The sequence below is a fragment of the Asparagus officinalis genome, chromosome 1, assembly GCF_001876935.1.
Source record: "Asparagus officinalis chromosome 1, Aspof.V1, whole genome shotgun sequence".
Lineage (NCBI taxonomy): Eukaryota > Viridiplantae > Streptophyta > Magnoliopsida > Asparagales > Asparagaceae > Asparagus > Asparagus officinalis.
The window spans coordinates 20,831,723-20,857,497 of record NC_033794.1 but is presented as its reverse complement, the minus strand read 5'-3'; the positions used below and the strand labels follow the sequence as shown (position 1 = coordinate 20,857,497).

Here is a 25,775-nt window from a genome sequence, read left to right as displayed (position 1 = left end):
GCGAAAACATCACCAGGCTCGAGCTTCACAATATCAGCAGAGAACAAACCATTCACACTTTGTTGTTCTACACTCTTCGCTTCAAAGTCTAGCCGTCCTTGAGGTTTAACAATGAGAAATCCAGGCTGGCTTCTGAAGAGCTTTTTCGCTGCTGCTGCTTCTATCTTCAAGGATTTCGTGATGAATTCTGTTGAGAATCCGGTGAAGATCCCGGCGCTTCCGGTCAAGAAGAAGTAGGTGAACTCGCCGGGGTTGAGAGCGGAAGAGGTGTCGCCGAGGAAGATGATGGTGAGGTCGGATTCGCTGTCATTGTACCACCATGAAACATGGCCGACGGGTACCTGAACGAAATCGCCTGATTGGAGTCTGACTACCTTCTCCTTCGGATTCTGGGGGTGTACCAGTCCGGCAACACCTTTGCCTATAAGTGATTCATACCCATGCCATTCAATAGAATCTCCTTACTCTCAGCTTAAAAATAGTCTTTAATCATATGATTACTATATATAGGTTCATTGCGGGCATCTTTTAGCAGTAGTATGGAGGACCAGTAGCTTACTATCCCAAAACTCTTTATTAGCACTCAAACCCTCCTCGTGAAGTATAGATACATGTTCAACAATTATATATATATATAGAGTAGAACTTGTGTCAACTTAGGTGGATAGTGAATAGTATGTCCACCAAACTTTATATCCACTCATTTAACATATAAAAAGTCACTTCATATCATGCAAGGATCCCTAGGAAACATCTAAGGGTTAAAAAGTTTAGTGGATGTCCACTTAAGTGGACACAAGTTTTGCTCTATATATATATATATATAAAGCTGAATTTTGACTTCTTTTTGTTCCTTTTTGAGGTCTTGAATAAATGCCTTTTTAGATGGACAGGTTAGAGTAGAAGAGGCACTCTTATTCTTTTTTATCATCTCAATGTACTTCTTTAACTGTACCCCTTTTTCTTGAGGATTAGTAATGGCATTAATGGTCTCAAGAACAAAATGTTCCTGTTCATCTAGGGTATTTAATTCAGAAGAACTATAAGATGTTATAGATGAATCTTCAGAACTATTTTTATTTTTAGAAGTGCAAAGATTGTTGCACTCATCATCAGAGGAAGAATTATCATCAATAAGATTTAAAGAATTAATAAGTTTTTCGATTTCTTCTTCAGTAAATTCATCGGAGTTTAATATTAACTCGTTAATCTTCTTTTTCATATCCTTTCGAAAACATTTATTAGCATAATGTCCTTTTTGTTTACATTTATAACATGTAGGAGTCTTTGTAGTATTATTTTTCCTAAAATTTCTTTTAGGAGGTTTTCTTGGTATTTTTTCAGTTTTATTAGTATTTTGTGTTTTTTGATAATTAGTTTTTGTTTTACGATAGTTCTTAGGAATATTTTTTATCCTAGGATTGTCCATTTGAAAACCAAATTGGTAACAAAAATCTCCCAATTCTCTTTTACCTAAAAGGTTTTGATTTTTTAATTGATTCTTAATTTTATTGTCGTTGCAAAGTTGTAAACCAATAGTGTTGACTTTTTGGATTAATTCTCCGAAGGGAATTTGATCATAGAGAATGATGCCCTTACATTGTTCTTTAAGAGAAGTTCTAACCTTTTCGGCAAATAAAGGTGGAAGGCCAGAAATAAACTTTTCTTTCCAAATGGGATTATTACAGTCATGTAGTTGGTAAATTTTTGACAAAAACACATCTTTGTACCATTTCAAGTCCGTAAGGCTTGTGGGGATTACTGTGTAGACGGAGGAGAGGATATATCTATTGTTTATAGCTATATCTTCTTCTTCGTTCACATGTATATCAAAAATAAAAGAAGAAAATATAGAAATGAATAGTAAAAATGAACAGTAAAAACGTGAACATTAATGAACAGTAACATAGGCGGAAATGAACAGTAACAGAAGCAAACTGGATAGTATTTACATAAGAGATTTACAAACTAGAAAGAAATCAAACTTAAAAACTTACAAACCGAGAGCTGAGAGATCCACTGGAACTAGTAGTAGTAGAGCACACGTATCTTACAAACACTCAAAAGAAAGATTAAAAGCAAATCTCACACAAACTCAAACTTAAAACTAAAAATTAAAAAGAAGAAACTGGAGGGATTCCACCAGAGAGGATAAGACATATAACTCCTATTGGTTTTTTGTTTTTAAGGAAATCTTTTCCATAGGTCGAACAAGAGGAAGCTGAGGCACGTTTTTCTTCATTAGCTTCAAGAGTAATTTTTCTGAATGAAGAAAAGTTAACCTCGACATCACCATTTGGGTGTTCAACAATTTTTTGAAGATTAGAATTTTCAGGGGGTAAAGGTTCAATGACTTGACTTAGTTTCCAAACTGAAGGAAGTTGAATTTCATTCCATTTTAAAGTTCGTGGTACAACTAGATTATTTTTAGCATGGGTAAGAAATAATGTAGTTGCTCCTTTTTCAGGATTAACCTTAGCTAAAGGTGTGAGAGTATTCATGGCTTTATAGCAGATCCTATAGGTTAAAGCAATATTCTCGGAATTTATATCCATATTAAATCCAGAGGTTTGAAGATTTAAAGTTAACACTTTGAGGATACCAGGGTCAGATAAAGAGACTAAAAAATTTGGAAAGGCATTGAAGAATATAGGACCATTGCTCAGACTTGATTCAATTAGACCAATTAAAGAGTCTGTAAAAACAGAGAACCTTCCGTCTCGTAAGCAAACAAGAACAGAGGTGTTAATGCCTTTTCTGTTAAGGGGTCTGATAGATACTTGAACTAGGCCAAGATGAAGGAATTTAAGAGTGAGATCTACAGTGATTCTTCGGATGTCGTTATCACTAAGTAATTGTAATTTCTCTGTGTGAGAAGTTACAGTTTTTGTTTTTTCAATGGTTTTAACATGATATGATGCTTTTAGTTTAAAACCTTCCTTACAGTAAATATCATTAGTACTAACTTTAGGCATTTTCCAATTTTGAATAGTTTGATTAATATTTTCGTAATCTAAAGATTCCGAGTTTTTAACAGACATAGTTCTAACAAAAACATTCTTTTTATCAGGAGAGAGATAGCTTAGAAGCTTAGGCATTTTAATAAAGACTTTAAAACCCAACCTGTCAACAGCAAGGGATGAACACGGACAGAAAGGCCCTAGACGCAAACAAAGCTTAACGGGCAAAACCGTGTGAACTGCGACAACTAGTTAAGGATAAAAAGACTTTAAGCAGATAGCAAAAGAGCAAGCTAAAAGTTAAGCATAAGAAGGACTCTAAAAAAGTTCGCAATGTCCCTACCAGTCAACAACACCGGATGAACACAGAACAAAGCTGTGTAAGTTGCGACGAAGGCAAGTAAAAAGAGAACAAAGAAAAAGGACTAGAAAATGCTAGAGATTCTAGATAATACTAGAAAGAGATAGAGAATTAAAATTCAATTCAAAGAAAGCAATAAAACCAAAGTAGTGCTTATGATTAAAGCGATAAGGCTGAATAATAAAATGCTTAGAATTAAAGCTAGGAAATAAAAGCAATCAAGCATGCAATATTTGTAGTAGTTTTTTACTATAAATTTCTACAATTGTTTTATTGTAGAATAAACACAAGAGTCAAAAAGTGAGTTGTTTCTCACGGGGATATACACCGGCTGACGGGGTCTACTGGTTCACCACCACAGACCGACTCCTCCACCGGGTAACTTGGCTCTGATACCAACCGTGACCATGACTTGTTTAGCCTTGATACGATAGAGCTAGCTTGTGGGGATTACTGTGTAGACGGAGGAGAGGATATATCTATAATCTCACACAAACTCAAACTTAAAACTAAAAATTAAAAAGAAGAAACTGGAGGGATTCCACCAGAGAGGATAAGACTTCAACTCTCCAAAACGCCTCCCCGAATGCCTCAACTCCTTCTCCTTTTATAGACTTTTTTCTGGCACTATGCAAAAGATTCCTTTTTATTCTTTAAAGCTTCTTTAAAGCTTCTTTAAAGCTTGGAGACCCCCTCCGTCTTTAATTTTGTCAACACCTACGGGACGTAGAGTAGGCTAGCCTTTTTGACAAAAATGCAGCATCTTTCAGTATCCAAGGCAGAATAGTTTCTCTTCTTGTAGCCTTTTTGACCAAATTTCTTCTTCTTTAAGCAACCAAAGCTGATTGGTTATAAGTATGTAGGCCTGTATTTTAGCTGCAGTCTACTTTATTTAGTTGTGTAAGAAATTTATAAAAGTTAGACATTTTAAACTTTTTTAGAAAAGACAACATGTGATCGACTTAGTGTTTAAGCCGTTGATATTAATCAGTAGTTACCATGAGTTAATGGTATATGAATTTTACCATATGTTAATGGCGAATTTTACCATAAATTAATGGTATATCATAGGTCAATACCGTAACAATCGTCGCCATTGTTGTCAAAACCATCTTCACTATCTATGGGAGTATCTTCAGGCGCGGGCTCATCTTTTATTTTAACAGGCTCTGATACCAACCGTGGTAGGGATTTTATTTTCAGAAAAATCTTTTTCATATGGGAGGTTAACAACATGTTTTTTTCTAAACCAAAAAGCATGAGGGATCTCCGAACAAACTTCCTTTTCGAGTTTTTCTTGGAAAAGTTTTATTCTTTCAATAAATTTTTCTTCATTAATTTGTTTTTCAATCTTTTCTAATTTAATCTCATCAGAATTGACTGCATGTCTGCCAAATACGTTATCAATAAAGATGTTCAAAACTTAGCATCTAAACAAATATTTGCTAGATGGCAAGCTATCCTTACTGTGTTTGATTTTGATATAGAGTTTATTAAGGGTGATAATAATAATTTACCTGATTTCCTCTCCAGGGAATTTCTACAAGGATATGGCACTGTCAAAATATCATTACCAAAGGGTTCTCTCACATGAAAAAGAGAGATCTTCTTCTACTCCCTTAACACAAGACGATAAGGGAACATATTCTCAATTTTATCAGAAAACATTGGATAAACTTGTCATCCTCGAAAAGTCTGATCAGACTCTTTTACCGATTGATATGGCAACAAAATTCCTTCCCAAGGAATATTACTATATTCCGTCCATGTTTGGTAAAACTACCCTCTACTATGAGAAAATTCTTAAAGAAACAGAAAGTGCATTCGCTCATCATAGATACCGAGGTAAAGAATATAGTTACTCTCGGCTAAGAATATATCATATTATTCCATTAAATGAATGAAACTCATATGGAAATCCCAACGCTCCGCGAAAGTTTAAAGAAAAAACTCTAATTGGTCCCCAACAATACAATAACTGGGACTATCAAGCTGCTTGGGAACATGTTCTGTACATTCAAAATCATCTGGGAAAGCATTCATAGTGGATACGATTTATGAATCAAATGTGTCTACCAAATTGGTTTATTGAAACCTTCTGGGCTAAATTTGGAGCCATCAAAGAAATTATGCCAAAAGAAATCCTTAAAAAACAGGGAAAAAATATATCTCCACTAGATATGCTTCAAATATCTATGGAATTTGGTCTGCCCTGGATTATGCAATGGGATTAGGATTGTGTTAACGGTACACCATCTTATTTTGCGAGAAGTATTTCTGTAAAATGGTATGATAAATGGAACATTGCGAACTATCTTAATGAAAGAAAAGGCTCTCTGCTTCCAGACTATAGCCCAGAATATGGAATAAAATCAAATCCTAGAAGATCTGATATGAAGGCTATACAAGAAAGTCTTTATGACAAATTCGCGCTACAATATCCAAATGCGAGTGAAGAAAAACTAAAGTCATTAACTTATGACGAAATGCTAATGATACTAGCACCAATGGATACCACGCCCTCTATTTCAGAACCTGCTGAGACATCAGAGTTAAAATAAAAGATGAGCCCGCGCCTGAAGATACTCCCATGGATAGTGAAGATGGTTTTGACAACAATGGCGACGATTGTTACGGTATTGACCTATGATATACCATTCATTTATGGTAAAATTCGCCATTAACATATGGTAAAATTCATATACCATTAACTCATGGTAACTACTGATTAATATCAACGGCTTAAACACTAAGTCGATCACACATTGTCTTTTCTAAAAAAGTTTAAAATATCTAACTTTTATAAATTTCTTACACAGCTAAATAAAGTAGACTGCAGCTAAAATACAGGCCTACATACCTATAACCAATCAGCTTTGGTTGCTTAAAGAAGAAGAAATTTGGTCAAAAAGGCTACAAGAAGAGAAACTATTCTGCCTTGGATACTGAAAGATGCTGCATTTTTGTCAAAAAGGCTAGCCTACTCTACGTCCCGTAGGTGTTGACAAAATTAAAGACGGAGGGGACCTCCAAGCTTTAAAGAAGCTTTAAAGAATAAAAAGGAATCTTTTGCATAGTGCCAGAAAAAAGTCTATAAAAGGAGAAGGAGTTGAGACATTCGGGGAGGCGTTTTGGAGAGTTGAAGTCTTATCCTCTCTGGTGGAATCCCTCCAGTTTCTTCTTTTTAATTTTTAGTTTTAAGTTTGAGTTTGTGTGAGATTTGCTTTTAATCTTTCTTTTGAGTGTTTGTAAGATAAGTGTGCTCTACTACTACTAGTTCCAGTTGATCTCTCAGCTCTCGGTTTGTAAGTTTTTAAGTTTGATTTCTTTCTAGTTTGTAAATCTCTTATGTAAATACTATCTAGTTTGCTTCTGTTACTGTTCATTTCCGTCTTTGTTACTGTTCATTACTGTTCACGCTTTTACTGTTCATTTTTACTATTCATTTCTATATTTTCTTCTTTTATTTTTGATATATATGTGAACGAAGAAGAAGATATAGCTATAAACAATAGATATATCCTCTCCTCCGTCTACATAGTAATCCCCACAAGCTAGCTCTATCGTATCAAGTAGGGGTGACAAACCGTATCCGTATCCGAGGAAATATCCATAACCGTATCCGTTAGGATACGAATATGGTAACTCAAATCAATTACCGATAGGATATGATTGCGGATATGGTTTTGTAGTGAAATATCTGTATCCGTATCCGAAAATATCCGAATACATATTGGTAATACTCTTACGATAGTTTCGATTCTTAGATTATGGATTTGTGGTTAATTTTGATGATCAAGATGTTTAATCTTAACTTTTCAATCATAATAAACATATTAACGAACTCTTTTTGTATCACATGACTATATTTTTCTGAATACTATCTAGTTTTCTCATATCTTTTTTGTATCTGCATGCATATCCGTTTATATATCCGCGTACATATCCGTAACCGTATCCGATTTTCGCGGATATGGATATGATTTTTTTCTTACCGACGTATATCTGTATCCGTATCCGTATCCGAGATGGGTAAGCGGATATGGATATGGTAAGTGTCTGTCTTATCAAGGATAGGTTACCATCGTATCCGCTCCGTTAACACCCCTAGTATCAAGGCTAAACAAGTCCTGGTCACGGTTGGTATCAGAGCCAAGTTAGCCGGTGGAGGAGTCGGCCTGTGGTGGTGAACCAGTAGACCCCGTCAGCCGGTGTATATCCCCGTGAGAAACAACTCACTTTTTGACTCTTGTGTTTATTCTACAATAAAACAATTGTAGAAATTTATAGTAAAAAACTACTACAAATATTGCATGCTTGATTGCTTTTATTTCCTAGCTTTAATTCTAAGCATTTTATTATTCAGCCCTATCGCTTTAATCATAAGCACTACTTTGGTTTTATTGCTTTCCTTGAATTGAATTTTAATTCTCTATCTCTTTCTAGTATTATCTGGAATCTCTAGCATTTTCTAGTCCTCTTTTTTTGTTCTCTTTTTACTTGCCTTCGTCGCAACTTACACAGCTTTGTTCTGTGTTCATCCGGTGTTGTTGACTGGTAGGGACATTACGAACTTTTTTAGAGTCCTTCTTATGCTTAATTTTTAGCTTGCTCTTTTGCTATCTGCTTAAAGTCTTTTTATCCTTAACTAGTTGTCGCAGTTCACACGGTTTTGCTCGTTAAGCTTTGTTTGCGTCTAGGGCCTTTCTGTCTGTGTTCATCCCTTGCTGTTGACAGGTTGGGTTTTAAAGTCTTTATTAAGATGCCTAAGTTTCTAAGCTATCCTTGTGTCAGAACCATGACGGTTAAAAATTCTTATCTCAAGTTTAAAAATATAAATGTTATTGAAAATTTCAATAATAAATCATCTTTTGAGATCGATAAAGATTTCCTAAGGAAAGATTTTAATTCTTTAAAAAACAAAGAAAAAAAGGAATGGTTTTTTCAAACGTATGACAAAGACTTTAGATCATCCATTAGAACCTTGTATTATGATTTCATGCAAACCAACAAACAAAATATACCTTTTTCCTTATGGTTTGAAGCCATATATTTAGAAGATCTAAAAAAAATCTCTTAAACATGTTCCTATTAAAAATAACGCGTTTGTTTTAAAAACAATATCTAATACATGGAAAATAGATGAGAATAAAGAAATAGAATCTTTACATCCACCCTTTGAACCAATAAAGGTAGGAAATGAAGATATTAAAGCTGTCCCTATCACATCTTTAGAACCTTCTGGTTGGGTTCCCTTGCAAAAAGATATTACCCTTGTTGCCGAACAAAATAATTTCGCCAATATTCACCTTCAGACAATAGGTAAACAAACGGATAGAATTGAAAATATAATTCTTGACATAAAGAAACCTCTTCCTCGTTCAATAGTTACGCTAACTTTTCCATCACAGATTTTTACCAATAATAAACCTTTTGATGATCATATCCAGGATTTCAATGAAAAATCAACCAAGAGATTAAAAGATATAGAAAAAGGAAAATCTCTTGCTATCAATGTCCTATCTGATCTTGAATCACAATTCGATGATATAACCAACTCTGATCATGATTTTGATAAACCCCTAACAATTCAGCGTATTACAAAACATCCGTATTCATCCAATAATACAAAGAATTACTATAGGAGACCCACTCCTGCCGATATGTAATTTGAAGAATTTGATAGCCAAAAAATAAGCTTCGATGGTAACTCCCTAGTTGAATGGAACCTTGATGGTTATACTGAGTATCAAATAATACATCTGTTACAAGAAATGCTTATATATGCCAATGCATGTAGACAACAAGGTAATCTTGAAAAAGACATTGCTAGTGGCATATGTTCATCCTTTTCCGGTCAATTACAAGGATGGTAGGATCGGTATCTTACTGATTCACAAAAACATAATATTTTAAATAGTTATAAAAAATCCCAATATGGTGAACCTATCCTTGATAAGACAGGACATGTGATTAATGATGTTGTCTACACCCTGCTCCTTGCTATATCTTTATAGGCCTTGTCGATAGCCTTCAAGATAAAGTCAGGGAACAACTCATAAATTTTAGGTGTAAAACCCTTACGGACTTTAAATGGTACAAAGATGTGTTTTTGTCAAAAATTTACCAACTACATGACTGTAATAATCCCATTTGGAAAGAAAAGTTTATTTCTGGCATTCCACCTTTATTTGCCGAAAAGGTTAGAACTTCTCTTAAAGAACCGTGTAAGGGCATCATTCTCTATGATCAAATTCCCTTCGGAGAATTAATCCAAAAAGTCAACACTATTGGTTTACAACTTTGCAACGACATTAAAATTAAGAATCAATTAAAAAATCAAAACCTTTTAGGTAAAAGAGAATTGGGAGATTTTTGTTACCAATTTGGTTTTCAAATGGACAATCCTAGGATAAAAAATAGTCCTAAGAACTATCGTAAAACAAAATCTAATTATCAAAAAACACAAAATACTAATAAAACTGAAAGAATACCAAGAAAACCTCCTAAAAGAAATTTTAAGAAAAATAATACTGCAAAGACTCCCACATGTTATAAATGTATACAAAAAGGACATTATGCTAATAAATGTTTTCGAAAGGATATGAAAAAGAAGATTAACGAGTTAATATTAAACTCCGATGAATTTACTGAAGAAGAAATCGAAAAACTTATTAATTCTTTAAATCTTATTGATGATAATTCTTCCTCTGATGATGAGTGCAACAATCTTTGCATTTCTAAAAATAAAAATAGTTCTGAAGATTCATCTATAACATCTTATAGTTCTTCTGAATTAAATACCCTAGATGAACAGGAACATTTTGTTCTTGAGACCATTAATGCCATTACTAATCCTCAAGAAAAAGGGATACAGTTAAAGAAGTACCTTGAGATGATAAAAAAGAATAAGAGTGTCTCTTCTACTCTAACCTTTCCATCTAAAAAGGCATCTATTCAAGACCTCAAAAAGGAACAAAAAGATGTAAAAATTTAGCTTAAAAATCTCAAGCAAGAAATTTTAACCTTAAAATCTCAACCAAATAATACAAAATGCTCTAATAATATTGATTCTGTAGAAAAGTATATAAATCAAAAATGGAAATGTGATATTATTCTCAAAATTCAGTCCAGCTTCACTGTCAGAGATACTGCTTTAATTGACACTGGAGCAGACCTAAATTGTATTAGAGAAGATATTGTTCCCTCTCAATACTTTGAAAAAACGACCCACAGCCTTTCTTCTGCAGGAGGACATAGTCTGAGTATTGAATATAAACTTTCTGATGTTCATGTTTGCAATCAAGGTTTATGTTTGAAAACATCCTTTATCTTGGTCAAAAACTTACAACAAAGTATTATCCTTGGCACTCCTTTCATTAACCTTCTCAAACCCTTTTCCGTTGATGACAATTGCCTTCATTTTCATACTAATGGGTTCAAATATACTATCAAGTTTAACAATGCCCCTGAAGAAGCTTATCTTAATCATTTAGTCTCATCTTTATCTCATAAAGAAAAATTCCTTCAAGACATTTCTGATGAGATTAAATTAGAAAAGATTGAAAAACAAATTAATGAAGAAAAATTTATTGAAAGAATAAAACTTTTCCAAGAAAAACTCAAAAAGGAAGTTTGTTCGGAGATCCCTCATGCTTTTTGGTTTAGAAAAAAACATGTTGTTAACCTCCCATATGAAAAAGATTTTTCTGAAAATAAAATCCCAACCAAAGCTCGTCCTATACAAATGAGTCAGAGGCTTTTAGAAATATGTAAGCAAGAGATTTCTGATCTACAAAAGAAAAACCTGATCAGACCCAGCTCTTCTCCTTGGAGTTGCGCAGCTTTTTATGTTGAGAATGCTGCGGAACTTGAAAGAGGAGTTCCTAGATTGGTTATCAATTACAAACCTCTTAACAAAGTCTTACAATGGATTCGATATCCTATACCAAATAAACAAGATCTAATGAAGAGATTACAAGGGACAAGATTATTTTCAAAGTTTGACATGAAATCAGGATTTTGGCAAGTGCAAATTGCTGAAGATGATCGCTATAAAACAGCTTTTACTGTCCCTTTCGGTCATTATGAGTGGAATGTTATGCCTTTTGGCTTAAAAAAATGCTCCCTCTGAATTCCAGAAAATAATGAACGAAATATTTAATCCCTACACCTCTTTCACCATTGTTTACATTGATGATGTCCTTGTTTTTTCTAAAGATATCGACCAACATTGGAAACATCTACATATCTTCTTTAAAATCATTAAAGATAATGGTTTAGTTGTCTCCGCTAGAAAAATAAAACTCTTCCAAACCAAAATACAATTTTTAGGATATTCTATTAACAAAGGTACTATTTCTCCTATCCAAAGAGTCATTGCCTTTGCTGATAAATTTCCTGATGAGATAAAAGACACTAAGCAATTACAAAGATTTCTAGGATGTCTTAATTATGTTTCTGATTTCTATAAAGACCTTGCATATGATAGAAAAATTCTTAGTGACAGGTTAAAAAAGGATTGTACCGAATGGACAGAAAGGCATTCTGAAGCGGTCAAAAGGATAAAGGCTAAAGTAAAAACATTGCCTTGTTTATCTCTTCCAGATCCTACAACTTTTAAAATAGTTAAAACAGATGCATCTGATTTTGGCTACGGGGGGATGGGGGGGGGGGGGTTCTTAAGCAAAGAGTTAACAATAAAGATGTTCTTGTAGCCTTTACTTCTGGTGCTTGGAATGACACGAGAAAAAATTATTCAACAATAAAAAAAGAAATGCTTGCTATTGTTCTTTCTATTAATAAATTTCAAAGCGATTTATTAAACCAAAAATTCTTACAAACCGAGAGCTGAGAGATCCACTGGAACTAGTAGTAGTAGAGCACACTTATCTTACAAACACTTAAAAGAAAGATTAAAAGCAAATCTCACACAAACTCAAACTTAAAACTAAAAATTAAAAAGAAGAAACTGCTCATAAAGAAAAATTCCTTCAAGATATTTCTGATGAAATCAAAATGGAAAAAATTGAAAGACAAATTAACGAAAACCAATTTACTGAAAGATTAAAACTATTTCATAAAAAACATGAAAATGAAGTTTGTTCTGAGCTTCCTCATGCTTTTTGGTTTAGAAAAAACATGTTGTCAACCTTCCTTATGAAAAGGATTTTTCTAAAAATAAAATTCCTACCAAAGCTCGCCCAATACAAATGAGTCAGCAACTTTTAGAAATATGTAAACAAGAAATTTCTGATCTACAAAATAAAAATTTGATCAGCTCCTTGGAGTTGTGCAGCTTTTTATGTTGAAAATGCTGTCGAACTTGAAAGAGGCGTTCCTAGATTAGTTATCAACTACAAACATCTTAATAAAGTTTTACAATGGATTAGATATCCTATACCAAATAAGCAAGATCTAATCAAGTGATTACAAGGAACAAAATTATTTTCAAATTTTGATATGAAATCAGGATTTTGGCAAGTACAAATTGCTAAAACAGATTGTTATAAAACAGCTTTTACCGTCCCATTCGGTCACTATGAATGGAATGTTATGCTATTTGGCTTAAAAAATGTCCCATCTGAATTTCAGAAAAATAATGAACGCAATTTTTAATCCTTACACTTCCTTCACCATTGTTTACATTGATGATGTACTTGTTTTTTCTGAAGATATCGATCAACATTGGAAACATTTACATATCTTTATTAAAATCATTAAAAGCAATGGTTTAGTAGTCTCTGCTAGAAAAATAAAACTTTTTCAAACAAAGATACAATTTTTAGGATATTCTATTGATAAAGGTACAATTTCTCCTATCCATAGAGTTATTGCCTTTGCTGATAAATTTCATGATGATATAAAAGAAACTAAGCAATTACAAAGATTTTTGGGCTGTCTAAATTATGTCTCAGATTTTTATAATGACATTGCTTATGATAAAAAACTCTTAATGATAGGTTAAAAAAAGGCTGTACTGAATGGACTGAAAGACATTCTGAAGCCGTCAAACGGATAAAAGCTAAAGTTAAATCGTTGCCTTGTTTATCTCTTCCTGATCCAACAACTTTTAAAATAGTTGAAACAGATGCATCTGATTTTGGGTATGGTGGCATTCTTAAGCAAAAAATTAACAATAAGAAATTTCTAGTTGCCTTTATCTCTGGCGCCTGGAATGACACTAGAAAAAATTATTCTACAATTAAAAAGGAAATACTTGCTATTGTTCTTTGTATCAATAAATTTCAAAGCGATTTATTAAATCAAAAGTTCTTACTCGGAATCGATTGCATGTCTGCCAAATATGTTATCAATAAAGATGTTCAAAATTTAGCATCTAAACAAATATTTGCTAGATGACAAGCTATCCTTACTGTGTTTGATTTTGATGTAGAATTTATTAAAGGTGATAATAATAATTTGCCTGATTTCCTCTCTAGGGAATTTCTACAGGGATATGGCTCTATCAAAATATCATCACCAAAAGACTCTCCCACATGAAAGAGAGAGAGAGAGAGAGATTCTTCTACTTCCTTAACAAAAGATAAAAAGGAAGCATATTCTCAGTTTTATCTAAGCACATTGGATAAACTCATCATCCTTGAGAATTCTGATCAGTCTTCATTTTCTGTTGAAATGACAACAAAGTTTATTCCTAAAGAATATTACTATATTCCGATAATGTTTGGTAAAACCACCCATTAATATGAAAAGATACTTAAAGAAACATAAAGTGCATTTACTCATCATAAATATCGAGGACAAGAATACAACTACTCTCGATTAAGAATATATCATATTATTCCATTAAATGAATGGAACTCATATGGGAACCCTAATGTTCTACTAAAGTTTAAAGAGAAAACTCAAATTGGTCCCCAACAATACAACTACTAGGACTATCAAGCTACTTGGGAACATGTTCTGTATATTCAAAATGATCTTGGAAAACATTCATGCTGGATACGATTTATGAATCAAATGAGTCTACCAAATTGGTTTATTAAAATCTTCTGGGCTAAATTTGGAGCAATTAAAGAAATACTACCAAACGAGATCCTTAAAAAGCAAGGAAGAAATTTATCTCCATGAGATATACTTCAAATATCTATGGAATTTGGTCTCCCTTGGATTATGCAATTGGATTGGGATTGCATTATGAATAGTAACCTACCATCTTATTTTGCAAGAAGCATTTCTGTAAAATGGTATGATCGATGGAATATTACAAACTATCTAAATGGAAGAAAGAGCTCGTTACTCCCAGGCTATAGCACTGAATACGGATTAAAATCAAATCTTCTATAGAAGACCCACTCCAGCTGATATGCAATTTGAAAAAATAACTGATAATCGTAAGAGAAATTTTGACGTAAATTCTCTAGTTGAGTGGAATCTTGATGGATATACTGAATACCAAATTATACATCTGTTACAAGAAATGCTTATTTACGCTAATGCCTGTAGACAACACGACAATACTAAAAAAGACATTGCAAGCGGAATATGTTCTTCGTTTTCTGGTCAGTTGTAAGGTTGGTGGGATCATTATCTTACTCCAACAGATAAAAATAACATTCTAAATAGTTATAAACAAAACCAACTAGAAGAGCCAATTCGCGATGCAAATGTTCATTATATTAGTGATGTTGTTTACACCTTACTCCTTTCCATTTACCATCACTTCATTATCTTAGCTAATAGCCTTCAAGATAAAGTTAGAGAACAACTCATGAATTTTAGGTATAAAACCCTTACAGACTATAGATGGTACAAAAATGTCTTCCTTTCCAAGATCTACCAATTACATGACTGTAATAATCCTATTTCGAAAGAAAAATTCATTTCGGGTCTTCCACCCTTATTTGCTGAAAGAATAAGAGAATCCATTAAAGAACAAAGTAATGGACGTATACCTTATGATCAAATTCCTTTTAGAGAATTAATTCAGAGAGTAAATACTATTGACCTAAAACTTTATAATGATATTAAAATTAACAATCAATTAAGAAACCAAAACCTTTTAGGAAAAAGGGAATTAGGAGATTTTTGCTATCAATTTGGCTTTCAAATTGAAAACCCAAAAATTAGAAATTATAAAAAACGACAGAAACCAAGAAACACAAAGAAAGAAGAAAAAGAATCTCCTAAAAGAAAGACTAGAAAAAATACTAATAAAACCGCCAACTTGTTATAAATGCTAAAAGAAGGGGCATTATGCTAATAAATGTCTACAAAAAGATCTAAAGACTAAAGTCAATGAGCTTCTATTAGACTCCAAATAATTTACTATAGAAGAAGTTGATAAGTTTGTTAATACTTTGAAACTCGATGGTTTCATCATAATCAGACGGATAGTCAATTGTATTATCTAGCCGAGTTTCATATTCTGACAAAACATTGATAGCGGGAGATTTGTTTAAAGATAAGTCTTTTAATCTCTTAGTTAATTCTTTAGTAAGATTACTCATTTTTTCATTTTTTTCACTTAGTTTAAAAGGTTTATTATTTCCTAATTTGATATTCTCAGTGAAAGTCTGAGGAGCAAAAGGTGGCATAGATATCTGATTGACGATAGGTTTTTTTCATGTCGATAAGCATGTTTTCAATCCTATCTGTTTGTTTACCTATTATTTGAAGATGAATGTTAGTAAAATTATTTTGCTCAATAACCACAGAGATATGTTCTTGTCTGGGTGTGTTGGAATTTGACTCAAGAGTTTTTATAGGAGTAGCTTTAACTTCTTCTTTACATTTACCAAGTTTTATTGGTTCAAGAGGAGGATGTAAAGATTTAACTTCTTTATCTTTTTCTGTTTTCCATGTGTTTGAAATCTTTTTTAGCATATAGACATATTTTTCAGTAGGTAAATATTTAAGAGAATTCTGTTAGACCCTAGAGGGGGTGATTAGGGTCTTATGCTAATCTAATCCTAATTAAAAGCCAATTAAAATTATATTGATTAATTTGATCTTGCAAGATATGAATATGAATAATAAAGATGAAAAAAAAAGAATACGCTAAGCAAAACACAAACACACTATATGTTCACGAGGTTCGGTCTCCACGACCTACGTCCCCGCTCCTCACCTCGAGGAGATATCCACTATCACAATCCGGTTTGGAAGCCGGAACTTCTACACACTCGGTTTACAAGTTCACCGAAAACTCTCACACTACACAATCACTCAACAATCACACTTTACACACTAAGTGTAGGAACCTAGCACGTGTCCTCCTCCTCAAGTGCTCGATTACAACCTCTCCCTAGGTTCGTCAATCGACGCCACTCCTATTGGATTTGACCCCGTCTCTCTCTCCTCACACTTCTCTCGGTGTACAAGTGTATTACAAGTGATTCTCACAAATAAAAGTTAAATACAATGATTTGTTCTCAAATAACAAGTGAGAACTCAATGAAGCTCACACTCACTAAATCACACCCCACAACCCACGATATATAATATGAGAATATTAAGCTCAATAAGTGTGTGTGACAATAGTGAATGAAACTCAATAACTATAACTTAATAAATATAGCTAATCAAATGAAAGTGAAATAATAAGCTATATAGGAAAGAGTTTAGAAAACTTTTCAATGAACAAGAAGAGCTGAAGAAATGATGATCTCAATAGAATTTGAAAGCCTCTTCTTGTTGTAGAAAAACTTCTCTTGAAACTGATTAATGAAACAACTCTTAAACAGCTCTTAAACGCGATTAATATCTTGTTAAATAACAAACTTTTATTTCTTAGTTGTAGAGAAGAAGAGCAGCAATGGGGTATATATAGCACCCCAATACAACAGCTAAAAGTAGGCAAAAAGACCAAGAAACCCATTTGAAAAACTAGCCGTTATACACATCTGACAACTCGGCGGTCGACCCGTCCGGTCGACCGCTTAGCTCAAAAACCTCAGAAAACACGAGTTCAAGGCTGGCGGTCGACCGACGAAATTTTCGGTCGACCGGAAGGATCTCTGGAAATTTGATCAGAAAAAGAACAACTGTCGGTCGACCGTACCGGTCGACCGAAATCTGATATATGTAAATTTCCAGGTTTTGGGGCTAGTTTGAAAATTCAAAAAAAAAATTTAAATTAAGTCCAAAAATAATGAAACTTTGGGGAAAGTTTTTAAATGATAAAATAAACATGTTTAAAAAAGAATTTTTGGAAAATCAATTTTTGTTTGTGAAAACTACCTGTTTTTGAAAAATGCTTAGAAAACCTGTTTTTATATGAAAGTGAAAGTTGATATAGAACTTGTAAATATGTTTATATATGTTATGCATATATTATATATATACAATGAAATATTAAAGAGCTGTAAACATGAGAGAAAAGTTATTGTAACAACGTTTGATGAGAAATCATTTATATGATAGAAAACATCAAAAAATTGTGTTACGTGTACATATATTGAGCTTAGATATAATCATACAATATATGTAAGCGTACTAAACATATACCTAGGTAAATCCACGCAAATGAACTTGAATCTTTAACACTAGATTGACGTGTGTTGAAATACCTGAAAAGAGAACATAAACACAAAACACTAGAAAACTTATTAGTAATAAATTGTTTGCTAAATCATCATCAAAACTATAGGGTCAACAATCTCCCCCTTTTTGATGATGACAAACAATTTATACATGAATATGAAATATAAAACCATTCATGAATGATTCCATAAACCATATATGGAATAAGTATATGAGCTATATGTGGATTTTTCTCCCCCTTTGACAACATCAAAAAGGGAAAAATTAAAAAATAGGAGCAATGCTCCCCCTGCTTATGAGCACAGAGATATAAAAATAAAGTAATATATGCCAAAAGCTCCCCCTGTCAAATAGAATAAATGACACTAAAGAGTATGTAAAGGAGCTAAGCAAACTAAACAATCATAAACAGTACAAAGAACTCATGATAAGCAACTTATTTTCCACACACCAAGACATGAATGTTGTTTCAACCATGCATTAATTCATAGAAGAAATAAACTAAATACAATAAGTCACAAAACATCACATAAGCATTAGAAACAACATAGTTTTGCATAAACATAGATTCGTCCACAAGATAGCAAATCATACATGAAAAGTCACATAAAACCATACTGATATAGAGTTATTACACTCAAACTAAAAACATAAATGTCAAGTTTTCTAACTCAAAATGAAACAACACCATCAACATAGAGATCACAAAAACAAACTCCAATAAACAGCAAGATCACTCATCATCATCACCATCATCATCACCACCATCACCATCGTCATCAGAAGATCCTGATCCTTCAGCAGGGGCCTCCTCAGAATCAGACTCAGAGGTAGAAGAGGGATCCGGAATCCCGAGAGACTGACGCTGATAGGAAAGAATAGTCCTAACATGCCTCTGAATAGATGAGACTTGCTTCTGAACACTTGAGTACTAAGTCTCAAGGCGATCCAGACGGTCACAAATATCAGAAGTGGAAGAAGTAGAGGCTCTAGAACGGGAGCGAGAAGATGATGAAGGAGTGGAGTCAATGGACATCTGCATTCTAGAAAGGGAAACCTTATCAAAGAAATCTCTCTTAGATTCAATCTTGGGTTCATTTGTGAGGTCAACATTGAAGTGTTGAAAGATGAGGGTGAGAAAGGAGCCAAAAGGTAGAAACTTGGTATGCTTTGATGCCATGTTATTGACAAAGACAGTTGCCCAATCTACTTTGATTTTGGCAAAAATAGCATAAACAGCATTAATCTTATCAGAAGCAAAGTGATCAAAACTACCGGTCTTAGGAATCAAGTTTTGAGCAACAATTCTAGCAATGAGTTTGGCAATTGGATTAAGTGAATTGTTGTTCATAGGATAAGAGAATCCGGGTTTAAACATTAGTTGGTTGACAGCAGGATCACTAAGCTCAATGGACATAAGATCAACGTCACCTGTTGGGATTTCAAGAATCCCCGCAAGTTCGTTGGTAGAAAAGGTTATTGCAATATTTTTAACTGATGAGGTAATGGTCAAACTACCATCAGCAGAGGATGATGTGGACAGATTGGCATAAAACAGATAAACTAAAAAAGGATAGAAAGGAACTTTATATACCTCATCTAGCAATCTATCTAACCCAACATTATGAAGGATAGACTGAGTGTCATACATGAATAGCTCAGGATATTTGATATACCTAGTTGGGAGAATTTTCAATTTACACAGTTCCCTATATTTCCTAACAAGAGATTTAAAAAGCAGATAATCCTCATAATGTGAAGCTTTTATAGAGGAGGAACTAGTTTCAGGTTTAGATCTCTTTTTGGAGGGCTTGGGAGGCATGATAGATTAGGAATATGATTAGATATGAGATATTATGTGAAAAAATCCCTGTAAAAAGAAATTTAGAGCAATTTTAAACAGCTGCCGTAAAAAGAAACCCTAGATTGAGAATATAAACTTAAGAATGCAGAAATCAAGAGATAGGGGAAGAATTTACCCACAATCATTCATATACCTAGTTGAGATTATTTCTTAGTTGTAGAGAAGAAGAGCAGCAATGGGGTATATATAGCACCCCAATACAACAGCTAAAAGTAGGCAATAAGACCCTAATTCAACCGCTGTTCCTCATTGTCGATTTTTAGTACGCTTACAAATTCTGATGAAAATCGACAATGAGGAACAGCGGTTGAATTAGGGTCTTATTGCCTACTTTTAGCTGTTGTATTGGGATGCTATATATACCCCATTGCTGCTCTTCTTCTCTACAACTAAGAAATAATCTCAACTAGGTATATGAATGATTGTGGGTAAATTCTTCCCCTGTCTCTTGATTTCTGCATTCTTAAGTTTATATTCTCAATCTAGGGTTTCTTTTTAGGGCAGCTGTTTAAAATTGCTCTAAATTTTTTTTTACAGGGATTTTTTCACATAATATCTCATATCTAATCATATTCCTAATCTATCATGCCTCCCAAGCCCTCCAAAAAGAGATCTAAACCTGAAACTAGTTCCTCCTCTATAAAAGCTTCACATTATGAGAATTATCTGCTTTTTAAATCTCTTGTTAGGAAATATAGGGAACTGTGTAAATTGAAAATTCTCCCAACTAGGTATATCAAATATCCTGAGCTATTCATGTATGACACTCAGTCTATCCTTCATAATGTTGGGTTAGATAGATTGCTAGATGAGGTATATAAAGTTCCTTTCTATCCTTTTTTAGTTTATCTGTTTTATGCCAATCTGTCCACATCATCCTCTGCTGATGGTAGTTTGACCATTACCTCATCAGTTAAAAATGTTGCAATAACCTTTTCTGCCAACGAACTTGCGGGGATTCTTGAAATCCCAACAGGTGACGTTGATCTCATGTCCATTGAGCTTAGTGATCCTGCTGTCAACCAACTAATGTTTAAACCCGGATTCTCTTATCCTATGAACAACAATTCACTTAATCCAATTGCCAAACTCATTGCTAGAATTGTTGCTCAAAACTTGATTCCTAAGACCGGTAGTTTTGATCACTTTGCTTCTGATAAGATTAATGCTGTTTATGCTATTTTTGCCAAAATCAAAGTAGATTGGGCAACTGTCTTTGTCAATAACATGGCATCAAAGCATACCAAGTTTCTACCTTTTGGCTCCTTTCTCACCCTCATCTTTCAACACTTCAATGTTGACCTCACAAATGAACCCAAGATTGAATCTAAGAGAGATTTCTTTGATAAGGTTTCCCTTTCTAGAATGCAGATGTCCATTGACTCCACTCCTTCATCATCTTCTCGCTCCCGTTCTAGAGCCTCTACCTCTTCCACTTCTGATATTTGTGACCGTCTGGATCGCCTTGAGACTCAGTACTCAAGTGTTCAGAAGCAAGTCTCATCTATTCAGAGGGATGTTAGGACTATTCTTTCCTATCAGCGTCAGTCTCTCGGGATTCCGGATCCCTCTTCTACCTCTGAGTCTGATTCTGAGGAGGCCCCTGCTGAAGGATCAGGATCTTCTGATGACGATGGTGATGGTGGTGATGATGATGGTGATGATGAGGAGTGATCTTGCTGTTTATTGGAGTTTGTTTTTGTCATCTCTATGTTGATGGTGCTGTTTCATTTTGAGTTAGAAAACTTGACATTTATGTTTTTAGTTTGAGTGTAATAACTCTATATCAGTATGGTTTTATGTGACTTTTCATGTATGATGCAAAACTATGTTGTTTCTAATGCTTATGTGATGCTTTGTGACTTATTGTGTTTAGTTTATTTCTTCTATGAATCAATGCATGGTTGAAACAACATTCATGTCTTGGTGTGTGGAAAATAAGTTGCTTATCATGAGTTCTTTGTACTGTTTATGATTGTTTAGTTTACTTAGCTCCTTTACATACTCTTTAGTGTCGTTATTCTATTTGACAGGGGGAGCTTTTGGCATATATTACTTTATTTTTATATCTCTGTGCTCATAAGCAGGGGGAGCATTGCTCCTATTTTTTAATTTTTCCCTTTTTGATGTTGTCAAAGGGGGAGAAAAATCCACATATAGCTCATATACTTATTCCATATATGGTTTATGGAATCATTCATGAATGGTTTATCTATGTTTGGCTTATATGTGGTTTATCTATGTTTGGCTTATATGTGGGTTATCAGTTTATGTTTCATATAAAATTGTTTGCCATCATCAAAACTATAGGGTCAACAAATTCTTTTGATTTTCAATATAAATAAACTCATACCATAAGAAAAAGGGTATATTTTTTCTAATGGTTCACATACAATCATAATATAGGGCTCGAATTGATGACCTAAAGTCTTTTTCATAAGTTTTAAAAAACCATTCTTTTTGTGATGATTTTTTGGAGAATTAAATTCTTTTCTTAGAGCTTCTTTATCAATATCAAAAGGAGGTGTATTATCAAAGTTCCCAATAACATTAATACTTAGTCTTGATGAATCAGAATCATCATAAATGGCAGTTGGCTCAATATTATATTTAATTCCTATTGGTTTTTTGTGTTTAAAAAAGTCTTTTTCTCGAGTTCGAATTGAAGAAATTGAGGCACGTCATTCGTCATTAGTTTCAAGAGTGATTTTTCTAAGCGAAGAAAATTTAACCTCGACATCACCATTAGGATGTTCAATAATTTTTTGAAGATTAGAATTTTTAGGGGGTAAGGGTTCAATGACTTGACTTAATTTTCAAACTAAAGGAAGTTGAATTTCATTCCGTTTTAAAGTCTATGGTACTACTAGATTATTTTTTGCGTGGGTAAGAAATAAAGTAGTTGCTCCTTTCTCAGGGTTAACCTTAGCTAAAGGTGTGAGCGTATTCATGGCTTTATAGCAAATTCTATAAGTTAAAGCTATATTCTTAGAATTAATATTCATATTAAATCTAGATGTTTGAAGATTTAAAGTTAATACTTTGAGGATGCCAGGGTCTGATAAAGAAACTGAGAAGTTTGGAAAAACATTAAAGAATATATGACCATTGTTTAGACTTGACTCAATTAGACCAATTAAAGAGTCTGTAAAAACAGAAAATCTTTCGTCTCGTAAGCAAACAAGAATAGAGGTGTTAATGCCATTTATCATAAGGGGTCTAATAGACACTTGAACAAGGCCAAGATGAAGGAATTTAAGAGTAGGATCTTCAGTGATTCTTTGGATATCTTTATCACTGGGTAATTATAATTTCTCCGTGTGAGAGATTATAGTCTTTGTTTTTTCAATGGTTTTAACATGATATGATGTTTTTAGTTTAAAACTTTCTTTATAATAGGTATCATTAGTACTAACTTTAGGCATTTTCCAATTTTGAATGCTTTGATCAATATTTTCGTAATCTAAGGATTCTGAGTTTTAACCGACATAGTTTTTATATAGGCATTCTTCTTATCAGGAAAAAGATAGCTTAGAAACTTGGGCATCTTAGAAAGACTTTAAGACTTAACCTGTCAACATCAAGGGATGAACACGGACAAAGGAACCCTAGGCACACTCAGCTAACGGGTGAAAACCGTGTAAACTGCGACCACTAGTTAAGGAAATAAAGACTTAAAGAAGATAGCAAAGTAAACAAGCTAGATATTAAGCAGATAAAAGTAACTCTAAAAAGTTCGCAAAATCCTCACCAGTCAACAACACCGGATAAACACAGAAGAAAGTTGTGTAATTCGCGACTACAGTAAGTAAAGAGAGAACTAAGAACGAGTATTAGAATATGCTAGAGTTTCTAGATCATACTAGAAATGTTACTCAAAATAAAGCAATGAGGCTAAATAATAAAATGCTTAGAATTAAAGCTCTGAAATAAGAAATAAAGCAAGTGCTTTAATTAAAGTTATCAAGCATACAGTATTGTAGTAGTTTTTTACTACAAATATCTACAATCCTCTCCTCTGTCTACAAAGTATTCCCCACGAGCTAGCTCTGACGTATCAATGATTAAACAGTCCTAGTCACGATTAGTATCAGAGCCAAGTTAGCCGGTGGCGGAGTCGGCCTGCGGTGGTGAAACCCAAACCCCGGCTCGCCAGTGTATATCTCCGTGAGAAACAACTCACTCCTTGATACTAAAGCTCATTCTACAATAAAATAATTGTAGATATTTGTAGTAAAAAAACTACTACAATACTATATGCTTGATAGATTTAATTTGAAACACTTGCTTTATTTCTTATTTCAGAGCTTTAATTCTAAGTATTTTATTATTTAGCCTTATTGCTTTACTTTGAGTGATAACTCTCTAACATTTCTAGTATGATCGAGAAACTCTAGCATATTCTAGTACTCGTTCTTAGTTCTATCTTTACTTACTGTAGTCGCGACTTACACTGCTTTGTTCTGTGTTCATCCAGTGTTGTTGACTGGTGAGGATTTTGTGAACTTTTTAGAGTTACTTCTATCTGCTTAATATCTAACTTGTTTACTTTGCTATCTTCTTTAAGTCTTTATTTTATTAACTAGTGGTCGCAGTTTACACGATTTTCACTCGTTAGCTGAGTGCGCCTAGGGTTCCTTTGTCCGTGTTCATCCCTTGATGTTAACAGGTTAAGTCTTAAAGTCTTTCTAAGATGCCGAAGTTTCTAAGCTATCTTTCTCCTCATAAGAAGAATGCTTATGTAAAAACTATATCGGTTAAAAACTAACAAAATCCTTAGATTACGAAAATATTGATCAAAACATTCAAAATTGGAAAATACCTAAAGTTAGTACTAATGATATCTATTGTAAAGAAAATTTTAAACTAAAAACATCATATCATGTTAAAACCATTAAAAAAACAAAGACCGTAACCTCTCACACAGAGAAATTACAATTACTCAGTGATAAAGATATCCAAAGAATCACTGAAGATCCTACTCTTAAATTCCTTCATCTTGGCCTTGTTCAAGTGTCTATTAGACCCCTTACTAAAAATGGCATTAACACCTCTATTCTTGTTTGCTTACGAGACGAAAGATTTTCTGTTTTTACAGACTCTTTAATTGGTCTAATCGGGTCAAACCTAAGCAATGATCCTATATTCTTTAATGCTTTTCCAAACTTCTCAGTTTCTTTATCAAACCCTGGCATCCTCAAAGTATTAACTTTAAATCTTCAAATCACTGGATTTAATATGGATATTAATTCTGAGAATATAGCTTTAACTTATAGAATCTGCTATAAAGCCATGAATACGCTCACACCTTTAGCTAAGGTTAACCCTGAGAAAATAAACAACTACTTTATTTCTTACCCACACAAATAATAATCTAGTAGTACCACGGACTTTAAAATGGAATAAAATTCAACTTCCTTCAGTTTGGAAATTAAGTCAAGTCATTGAACCCTTACCCCCTGAAAATTCTAATCTTTAAAAAATTATTGAACATCTTAATGATGATGTCGAGGTTAACTTTTCTTCGCTTAGAAAAATCACTCTTGAAACTAATGACGAACGACGTGCCTCAATTTCTTCAATTCCAACTCGGAAAAAAAACTTTTTTAAACACAAAAAACCAATAAGAATTAAATATAACATTGAGCCAGCTGCCATTTATGATGATTCTGATTCATCAAGACTAAGTATTTGAGAACCTTGATAATACACCTCCTTTTGACATTGATAAAGAAGCTCTAAGAAAAGAATTTAATTCTCCAAAAAATCATCACAAAAAGAATGGTTTTTTAGAACTTATGAAAAAGACTTTAGGTCATCAATTCGAGCCCTATATTATGATTTTAAGAGAATTCTTTTGATCTTTAATATAAATAAACTCATACCATAAAAAAGAGGGAAAATATACCCTTTTTTTATGGTATGAGTTTATTTATATTAAAGATCAAAAGAATTCTCTTAAATATTTACCTACTGAAAACCAGGTCTATATGCTAAAAAAGATTTCAAACACATGGAAAACAGAAAAAGATAAAGAAGTTGAATCTTTACATCCTCCTCTTGAACCAATAAAACTTGGTAA

At 33.3% G+C, this 25,775-nt stretch overlaps 1 protein-coding gene across 1 annotated transcript in view; it reads right to left on the bottom strand.

Moving 5' to 3' along the window:
* The window catches only part of LOC109831659 (glycinin G1-like), a 37,345-nt gene that overhangs the window by 648 nt on the left and 10,922 nt on the right, over positions 1-25,775 (bottom strand). Inside the window, exon 2 of the mRNA XM_020399027.1 lies at positions 9-421. Coding sequence (XP_020254616.1) covers positions 9-421 — 413 coding nt within the window. The remainder of the gene's footprint in view (positions 1-8; positions 422-25,775) is intronic.